General features: G+C 37.4%; 1 protein-coding gene across 1 annotated transcript; it reads left to right on the top strand.

Annotated features, from left to right (window-relative positions):
• Positions 1-3,545: 3,545 nt before the first annotated feature.
• On the top strand, positions 3,546-9,634 carry LOC127879473 (uncharacterized). Its single transcript, XM_052426321.1, has 3 exons — positions 3,546-4,453; positions 5,259-5,405; positions 8,568-9,634. The coding sequence occupies exons 1-3, from the start codon at positions 4,243-4,245 to the stop codon at positions 8,768-8,770; spliced, it is 561 nt and encodes a 186-aa protein (XP_052282281.1). The 5' UTR covers positions 3,546-4,242; the 3' UTR covers positions 8,771-9,634.
• Positions 9,635-10,611: the final 977 nt, after the last annotated feature.

The following is a 10,611-nucleotide window of genomic DNA, read 5'->3' as shown; positions in this document are numbered from 1 at the left end:
TCTTCTACTGGCGTACCTGGAGGGAAAATAGGTTTAACCCCCAGTAAGTCTGTCAGTATGATTCTGGATCGTGCATTCACATAAAAAATACATAAGCTAGGTTGATGAAAATTGAATTGTTGATAGTGTGTCATATTAAATATGCAATTTATTTCAAGGGTTTCGCTCAACACAAATTGTGGGTGTCATAGTGTTGAAAAAGAAAATCTGAATCCTGCAATAACTAAAAAGTACTGAATATGTAAGGTGATGAAATGTGGTATCTGGAAAGTGGGACACATATGGGGATTAATGCAGTTTTTTTCAGTTTTGTAAGTCCGCTCATCTGTCCGTCCAAAACAATCTGCATCATGTTGAACCTCAAAACGTACTTAAGCTAGTTTTATGAAACTTAGTATGTGAATAGAGGGCCATATAAGGAATGTGCACTAGTTTTTTGGTTGATCAGAAACACTAATACACTGGTTGCTATGGTTACATGATAAAAGGTACGCTTAAATCTGAATCATGTGACGCATCAAAAAGAATTTAAAGATATGTGTCGTGTTCTGAGAAAACTGGGTATAATGCATGTGCGTAAAGTGTCGTCCCAGATTAGCATGTGCAGTCCGCACAGGCTAATCAGGGACGACACTTTCCGCCTTAATTGGATTTTTGCTAAGAAGAGACTTCATTTGAACGAAAAATGTCTTAAAAGCGGGAAGTGTCGTCCCTGATTAGCCTGTGCGGACTGCACAGCCTAATCTGGTACGACACTTTACGCACATGCATTATGCCCAGTTTTCTCAGAACGCGACTCATATGTTAATGAAACTCGGTATGTTGGTAGAGGGCTATATGGTGAATAATGCACGATATTTCTGTTTGTTCGTCACGACAATTTGGGTTGCTTAGTTTATATAAATAAAAAATAAATGAAATCAGCAAACTGCAATAACTTTAAAGCATTAAGCTCAGGCTGGTGAAATCTTTTGATATTATGTTCTTGCTTCGACAACATTAATTAGCAGGGTACTACTGTTTTGTCTGTGACAAAGCTCTAATTTAAAAATTCGATCAACGTGTTTATTGAACAACAAAACTTGATATATTCGTTATATCTGATGTTAACCATAATTGGAGCTTTTATGTTTTCGTAATTGCTTTCGACTAGTCTATTGTACATTCTGAAGAAAGAACACTTCAGAGATTATGACTTCGATGTTATCGCAACGGCCGTCTGTTCGTCTGTCCGTATCTCCTTCGGTTTTTTGTACAAAGCATAAGGCCATTAGCATTTAATTTATTCATATTAAAGCTATCATGATAGAGGACAATGTCCTGAAGTGCTGAGTAGAATGCAAGCATAACACTTTGATAAACATTTACGAAGTTATTACCATGTGTTTAACTTTCTCGTAAGAACGCCAGCTACATTTTTACCTGTGTGATTTACCTAAAACATCGAAATAACGATATGTGATATTGAAATGAAATGCTTAGTACAGGGACGTTATTTAATATTAAAAGAATTATTGCTCTTGCTAAGTTCTCTTGTGATGAACGAGGTGCAATAACTTTGTGATTCTGTATGAATGTCATAAAATGACAGAAGTCTTTCAGAGGAACTGCAGAGTATTATTTTTTCTATCAAACATGTTTTCGGTGAAATTCGTCACTTACAATTGTACAGCTTTTTATATTGAATTCTAACACGGCACGTGCCAAATTTCGTATAAACCAAGAAGAACTTCCGGCCGTGGGTTATTCGACAACAAACTATGGGCGTATTTATGAGAGAACACCACATAAAATAGTATACAAGAAAAATAAGATACATTGTATACGTCTTTAGTAAAAACCGTGTTAGAATCGAAATAATTCTTGTACGTTATAGTTTGTTGTCGAATAACCCATGGCCGGAAGTTTAGATGCGTGGTTTCAAACCACTCGTGCTTCGCACTCGTGATTTAATCCCTACGCATCTAACTTTCGGCCGTGGGTTATTCGACAACAAACTATAACGTACACGAATTATTTATTAAATAAACCGTACTTTGCCTGTGAATATTGTTAACCTGTATATCTTCCACAACAATACTCCTTATTAAAACGCGTCAATTTTCCGAGTACCTGAAATGCTTTTTGGATAATCCATAATATGGCTCACTAAATTGCATAAACAAGTTGTTGTTGTTTTTCCCTTTTTATGAACAACAACAACAACAACATTTATTCAGCAGTAAAGCTTATACAAGCTCATAGCCTACATTATATATGCTCTATACAATTTATAAGTAATGGTAGAAATTATAGAACTTTCATTGCATAGTATAACAAAGTATGAACTTTATTCTAAAATATAATGGTTCATGCATTCAGTGTCCAAAATAGAGCATTAATAATTAAACTTTCAATTATAGGTAAAGACATTTCTATTATTGACAACGGATTAGTTCTCTTACAATGGAGATCCAATTTCTGTTTGTACCCTTCAATTTATATTCATTGCAAACCAACAAAAACATTCAATGATGTTGTTGATTATGAAATCATTGGTCTTTTATACCATTTTATTTAAATTCTTTGTTATCACATAAAGAAATATTATGTGTTATTGCCTAAAGGAATTTGATTAAATTGCACTTTTTCTTTTCTGTTGGCAAATGATCCATTCAATAGCCTTTATTCTCGTCAAACGTCGGTCGAGTGTACCAATCAAGCATCATCCCGATACTTGCTTTCAATATTTGCTTTTAAATTGAAGGCATCATAGCATTTTATAGCGTCACAATATTTTGAATTTCAATTGAATAAATTGAGGATTCTTTTGATCGCTTGTTGATTGGGAGATGTAGAAAGGCCATAGGATGCGGAAACTATGTTTCACGGGCGTGTCTACAAATACAAAAACTGAGTTTCCGCAGCAAATCTTCTGGGGATTCAACCGGTTTTATGGGCGTCGGGACCTTGGTAGGGTTAGAAATTAAACACTAATTTGAAAAATTCGCAAATCATTAAAATTCTGTTCAAAGAGCAATAAATAAGAACACATTTGAAGTTAATACAAATTTAACTACCAAACGGTCTGAAGCAAGCTAGAGCCACAATAAAGTAGTATAAGCATTAAGTAACGAAACACAGATGTTCAGCTGCATCTAGTCCTCATATAAAAATATTCAAAGACCATATTTTCCCATACTCGTGCAATATCAGAATGGTGTTGTAGGAAGGATCGCTAATTAAAATATTAATACATAAATTATCGTAATAATAATGAAAATATAAAAATGATAATTGCGTATGAAAAAATAATACATTAATAAATAATCATAATAATAATTAAGTATACGTATAAATATATGAATTATTAATAGATATTCTCACGGATGTATTTAGACGATAAATAAGATTCTTAACTTCGAATGAAAATTCAATGTTAATCACAATTTTGTGAATTTGTCCGAGAAACAGATACTACAAATTATATATGGCCTTATGGGATGTCAGGCTAGTCATGTGTTCATAAATATAAACAAGTTCACATCTCTTTGGCGTTTGCTTCCGCCCTGTTTTACCCGGGCATTTAGACATACGTGTTGCTCTAAATAGGAATAACTTGTTCTTTATTTGTGGAAGTTGTCAGTCTTCTTTAAATGAATCATGTCAACAAGACTTTTAGTGTTTTAGTAGTTTTTAATGAATTCTTACGTGCAAACGTGACCTTAATTTGTTCGTCCTTATAGGGTAGCGTGCAAGAACATGCATTTTGACAGTCCACTCACTTGGGAAGTAGTGTAAGAAATATTTAAATTCAATCGTACCTAAGCGTTTTGGAAATGATTTAGTGCACATACGGTCTAACTCTTAATTGTGAATATATGTGCGTTCAGCTAGAAATAAGCTTTATAGAAAAATGAACATTGTTTCATGATTTAAAAACAAACATGTTTCTTTCACTTTAATGTTCGTTCGTTGAACAATAAACGTGTTTTTTTCTGAAAGGCTACTGGGTTTAATGAATTAGACGCCGACATCATAGAGTCATTAGACGCCGACATCATAGAGTCATTTGACGCCGACATCATAGAGTCATTAGACTTGCATCGTTTTCTAACACAATCGCAGCTTAAACTGAACATAAACTAACTCAGCTAAAGATACGATCTGTTTACAAAAACAAACGATAACCCATTGATTCGCACGTAAACGAATCGGAATTTACGCGCCACGTCATTGGTAACGTCATAGAGCCGACGAAAAATGGCGTTCTGCGGGACCGCTTCCCTCTGGGCTAAGTTGGCTTTCCTAGCGATCGTGATCGGTCTGATCCTGTTCATCGTGGGGTTTGCCACGCCCTCCTGGATGGTGTATCAGGTCACGACGACCAGCATCCGGGTCGGACTGTTCCAAATGAAGACGTGCACCGCTAACGCATGCGCAGAGGAGGGCGTTAACTCGGCTCTCAAAAACGGTTAGTTGGTCCGTCATCCGTTGTTGCTCACGTGATCAGGATTTTGGTAAAAAGAAACTTCACACATGTATCAAGCGTGTTTAAGATTGTATTATTGTGCAACATTAATTCGACTTTGTCAAAGTTATGCAGTATTATATTGATTATACTGTTTTAAAGTGACGTGCAATTATTGTGCATGTATCTACTATAGAGAGTTGTATGTCTTGTAGAATGTTTTGGTCGATAATTTGAACAAATAATAAACAACATACTTACTGTATTTTTTAATGAAGGCCATCACGTTCATTGTTTTAGATAATGAAATTGTGACGTCGGTACGTTTTAGTGTATTGTATCACGCAATGATGCTTGTTTTCTATACACACACACAGATTCGTACTCGTGGTTTTATTCCTATATATCTGTTCTCACGACCAACTATTTTTCGACAACAAACTTTCTTTTCTTAAGTATATTTTTACAATAATGCCATTAGTGGCTTGTCTAAGATATTTTCGTTGTGAATTTATTATGTACCCTTTGAAGGAAAAATGTAGCATTTTTAGATAAACTCATGGTGATGTAAGAATATTCGCTTCTTCGTGTTATTTTACTGTAAGGCCATACGCTACCTTTTCGTATATTTATTCTAAATTATGCCATTATGTTTGCTGCTTTAGACAATTTTATATTGACACCGTAAGATTTCCTTGTTAAGATCATTTCAATGTGACGTCAGTACGTTCGATGTTCAAAATAATTTTATTTTTAACGGAATAACTTTTGCTGTTTCACTGTAACGTCATTTCGTTCGCTGTTTCAGATGATTTCACAGTGACGCAGGCGTTCGAGATTCTGACGTTCATTATGCTACTGTTCGCCACTATTGCCATCTCCGTGTACGTGTTCGCTCCTGGATCCCGCTCCAAGTGCCTTGCTATAACCTGCGTGGCGTTTGCCTTCACTGCGTGTGAGTATTATTCCGGATCCATTGCAACAAAGCTGATTAGTGAATGAAAAATACAAATCATCAAAACCCTTTACTGCATCGGTCGTTTGTTTTCATATTGTGTCTTCTTTGGTTTTTCTCATATTCGTTGTCATATCCTTAACCAATATGCTCCATTCTCCGCTAAACAAAACGCAATATGGAGCTTTCGTAAACTTTTTAGGCCCTCGACATTGAAATTAACTTGAAATGGCGCGGCAGAGGTCAACGCGTATCCCCACGCCGCATGATGACCCAGGGGCGCCCAAGGGTTGGTAATGAGGCCATGCATAGTTGAGATTGACCGTAATGTCATAAGAGAAGTTCGGTATCAATTTGAAGTGAATCGATGTAGAAATGAAGAAGTTATAGTAAAAGGCAATTTTGGGTGGGCGTGACCTATGTGGGCGGGTCGCCTCAGGGTTGGTAATGGGGCCATGCATAGCTGAGATTGACCACATTGTCAAAAGAGAGGTTCAGTATCAATTTGAAGTGAATCGGTGTAGAAATGAAGAAATTATAGTAAAATGCAATTTTGGGTGGGCGTGGCCTATGTGGTCGGGGCGCCCCAGGGTTGGTAATGGTGCCATGCTTAGTTGAGATTGACCGTATTGTAATAAGAGAGGTTCAGTATCAATTTGAAGACAATCGGTGTAGAAATGAAGAAATTATAGTAAAATAACCTTAAAAATGAGTAAAAAGCTCTGACCCGGCCCCACCCCAACCCCCATAACTTTTGACCCAGGGGTCAGATCAAAATTCCTAATAGTGCAGGGTCGCTCATATGCTCATAGCTACCATGTGTGTAAGTTACAAGGTTCTTGTGCTAATAATGTAGGAGGAGATAGTGGCCAGGACGGACGGACGGACAGACGGACGGACGGCGGAGATAACCATAATATCCCCACGCTTTTCAAAAAGCGTGGGGATAAAGACAATTTTGGGTGGGTGTGGCCTATTATGGGCAGGGCGACCCAGGGTTGGTAATGGGGCCATACATAGTTGAGATTGACCGTATTGTCATAAGATATGTTCAGTATCAATTTGAAGTAAATCGGTGTAGAAATGAAGAAATTATAGTGAACGGCAATTTTGGGTGGGCGTGGCCTATGTGGCCGGGGCGCCCCAGGGTTGGTAATGGGGCCATGCATAGTTCGAGATTGACTGTATTGTCATAAAAGAGGTTCAGTATCAATTTGAAGTGAATCGGTGTAGAAATGAAGAAATTATAGTAAAATGCAATTTTGGGTGGGCGTGGACTATGTGGGCGGGGTGCCCCAGGGTTGGTAATGGGGCCATACATAGTTGAAATTAACTGTATTGTCATAAGAGAGGTGCAGTATCAATTTGAAGTGAATCGGTGTAGAAATGAAGAAATTATAGTAAAAGGCAATTTCAGGTGGGCGTGGCCTACGTGGGCATGGCCTATGTGGGCGGGGCGCCCCAGGGTTGGTAATGGGGCCATGCATAGCTGAGATTGAACGTATTGTCATAAGAGAGGTTCAGTATCAATTTGAAGTGAATCGGTGTAGAAATGAAGAAATTATAGTAAAAGACAATTTTGGGTGGGCGTGGCCTATGTGGGCGTGGCCTATGTGGGCGGGGTGCCCTAGGGCTGGTAATGAGGCCATGCATAGCTGAGATTAACCGTATTGTCATATGAGAGGTTCAGTATCAATTTGAAGTGAATCGGTGTAGAAATGAAGAAGTTTATGTAAAATAACATAAAAAAATGAATGAAAATCTCTGACCCGGCCCCGACCCAAGAAGAAATTATAGTAAAAGGCAATTTTTGGTGGGCGTGGCCTATGTGGCCGGGGCGCACCAGGGTTGGTAATGGGGCCATGCATAGTTGAGATTGACCGTATTGTCATAAGAGAGGCTCAGTATCAATTTGAAGTAAATCGGTGCAGAAATGAAGAAGTTTATGTAAAATAACATAAAAAAATGAGTGAAAATCTCTGACCCGGCCCCGACCCAACCCCCATAACTTTTGACCTAGGGGCCAGATCAAAATTCCGTCACTGTCACCGTCGCACATGTGCTCATAGCTATCATGTATATAAGTTTCAAGATTCTAGTGCTAATAGTGTAGGAGGAGCAGGTGGCCAGGACGGACGGACGGACATCACCACAATATCCCCACTTTTTCTCCGAAAAACGTGGGGATAATTACCAAATCTGCAATAATAAATCATAGTCTCTGTCATTTAGTTTCTGTTTTGAGTGTCCATCCAACGCCACAATAACATTTGTGTTTTGCATCGGAAAACAATTCGATTCATTTGCTCTGGTTTATTAAAATACCCGAGTACTTAAAATAGATTATCATACTGTTAGCGTTTTAATTTTAATAGGATCGTCATAAGGCTAGTCTATTATTGTGTTGATTTTAGTCTGTCCGTGCGTCCGTTTTTCCGTCATGGTGAATATGCACGTTGCTTTAGTTTCGTATCAAATACAATTTTTTGATTTGCAAGCGTTACAGAACCTACGGTTACATAAATAATTGAAAACTAAAATTTTGATAACTAAAGCTATGTCGATGAAACTATTATGTGGATATAGGGCAATTTGGGGAATATGCACGTAACTTCAGTATTGTCCGTCCGTCCGTCCGAAAAATCTGGATCTTGCGATAAAAAGAATAACGTAAGATAGAAAATGGGACATTTAGGGATCACTATGAACAAAAAAGTGTGAATCATGTGACAGCTCATATGTTGCTTACGACAGCTTGATGAAGCTTGTGTTTTTAGGGCCAAATAATGAATATGGATGTGTGTTTTTTCTCTATTCGCCATGGCACATTGCACTATAAAGTACTAAAGCTCGATGCATCCAACTAATGGATATTCTGTTTTTACTCCGACAATATTACCGGTAACCCGGTAGAAGACTGCTGTTTTGTTGATACAAAGTTCTTGGCTTATTAAATATGTTACTAGTTTGAGGTTCGTGTGTTGTGTGTATACAAATTTGCCTAATGCAATGTTCGGTCAGCGTAGCTCCACACCAGACAACGCATTTGATATTTATTTGTCAATTGTTTTTAAATAAAATCTATGTAAAACAAATCTATTTCCTGATAATGTTTCTAATTTTTTTCCCATTTAATGAATGTGTTTACCTGCATTCCCCTAGCATTCCTGGGATTCGTGGGTATGATCTGCTGGTTGGTGTACGTGCCGAGTCCCTACAAGACCTCCTGGTCCATGGGCCTCACCGTGCTGGCCGCCATACTCGCCTGCATCGCCGGCCTCCTCATCATTCCGGATATCCTGGACAGCCGCTTCAACCCGAGGACGTCGCGGCAGATTTCACCGAACAGGAGATTCATGCGATGATTTTGGATACTGTAGACTTTTGGAATCCCTTAACCCATTTATGCCTAGTGGACTCTCCCATCCTTCTAAATTGGATCAATTTATTTACAAAAATAGGGATGTCTAGTATATGTTTTTCTATATTTAGAATATTTCTTACAGAAATACCTTTAAGCAAACAGCGCAGACCCTGATGAGACGCCTCATCATGCGGCGTCTCATCTGGGTCTACGCTGTTTGCCAAGGCCTTTTCCTAGACGCTAGACATAAATGGGTTAAATGTCTCCATACTTTGTTTGAATGACGGGTGTTTCTTGAAATGTTCAATCGTTTACTATTGTGTTTATTATAAAGCCAATTTTAAATACGGTACTAGTACATGTATTGGATTGTGTACAGTGACAGTTTTATGGTGAACCGTCTCATGTGATGGAAATAGCAAATAACTGCTCTCTCTCTGTGTATGTAAGCGCGTTTTGTTTGTTTGTAATTGTTTGTAAGTTTGTTCGTTTTTGAGAAAATGAACTTCCGCTTAACATTAAAAATTAGCACATGGCGCACAAATGAAATACAACTGCGTTCAACAAGTAACTTGTGACTAGTCGAGCAAATGCCCAAGCTGGTATGGAGCTACGCTGGCCACATATTGAATAATACCAGATGTCTGGAGCTACGCTGGCCACACATTGAATAATACCAGATGTTTGAATGACGATGACGAAACTCAATATATTACTTTGAAAAATGTTTACTTTATTCGATTTGAATGTAAACAGGAAATTATTATTTATAATAATCGATTGAAAATCAACCCGTCAGTAATGGTATAATCATCTTAAAATATTATCATATTCTTAAAAATTGCGTGGCAGCTAAAGCGTTGTTTAAGACATGTATTTCTTTTTCATCAAGTACTTCTTCAGCATTTTATGCAGTGATATATGTTAAAATCTCATTCGCAATTTATGATCAATGGAAACCGGTCGTCAAATGGGTTTATATAAAAACATGTAATTTAGACCGATTTTGCATCAATAAAGGAACATGCCTATTTAGATATTGATACTTAAATGGTGTATTCATGGTCAGCCTGCTTGAATGACTATAAAGTAAACATTTAAAATATTCAAGCGTAGTTTTATTGTAACTTGAACAGTTCGATCAATGCGTAACAGCAACGTCAGTCGAGATACAGCGCTATGAATGAAACCGTTGGTAGTATTCATAAGGCGGTTAAAGGGGGGGGGGGCCTTTCACAGATTTTGGCATGTATTGAAGTTTGTCATTAAATGCTAAATATTGATAAATGTTAACACTTGATATAAAAAGCTCCAGTAAAAAATCAAGAATAAAATTTGAAAAAAGAAAGAAAAAAGTAACCCTCAACAGGGCTCGAACCACTGACCCTTGGACCAGTCCTGGAGTAAAAGTCTACCACTTAGAACATTCGACCGTGCTCGTACAATGGTCGATGTATTTTATACTTAATATAAGCAATCCTCGTAGTTTCGCAAAATTCAACGACAACAACAGACCTCTCCAAATTATTCAATCGTTTCGCGTTGCAACGCTTTATAAATTTCATGTTTTTAAATCGTCAAAAGATTCACATAATGGCTATTTTAGAGCATGGTAAATGTTCAGTATTACTGTTTCCTCACAAATATCATAACTATAACGAAAAAACAACTTTTTGTAATTTTGTCAATTTACCAAAACGTGAAAAGGCCCCTTAAACATATTCTACTGAATCAGTTTAAACTCTAAAATGTTCACACCTATCTCCGACGTAAACTTACTTTCTTTTTTTTAAAGGCGATAAATATCTTCAGTATACATGAACTAAATTTTTAAGAGACCAA

The sequence above is a fragment of the Dreissena polymorpha genome, chromosome 4 (genome assembly GCF_020536995.1).
Source record: "Dreissena polymorpha isolate Duluth1 chromosome 4, UMN_Dpol_1.0, whole genome shotgun sequence".
NCBI lineage: Eukaryota > Metazoa > Mollusca > Bivalvia > Myida > Dreissenidae > Dreissena > Dreissena polymorpha.
Note: the sequence above shows the minus strand (reverse complement) of the source record. Positions and strands in the feature narration are given on the sequence as shown.

Bases quoted from the DNA above. Each gene is read 5' to 3' on its own strand.
- LOC127879473 (XM_052426321.1), top strand. From the start codon at position 4,243: ATGGCGTTCTGCGGGACCGCTTCCCTCTGGGCTAAGTTGGCTTTCCTA. The intron at 4,454-5,258 runs GTTAGTTGGTCC...TCGCTGTTTCAG, and splicing joins TAACTCGGCTCTCAAAAACG to ATGATTTCACAGTGACGCAG. The intron at 5,406-8,567 runs GTGAGTATTATT...GCATTCCCCTAG, and splicing joins GGCGTTTGCCTTCACTGCGT to CATTCCTGGGATTCGTGGGT.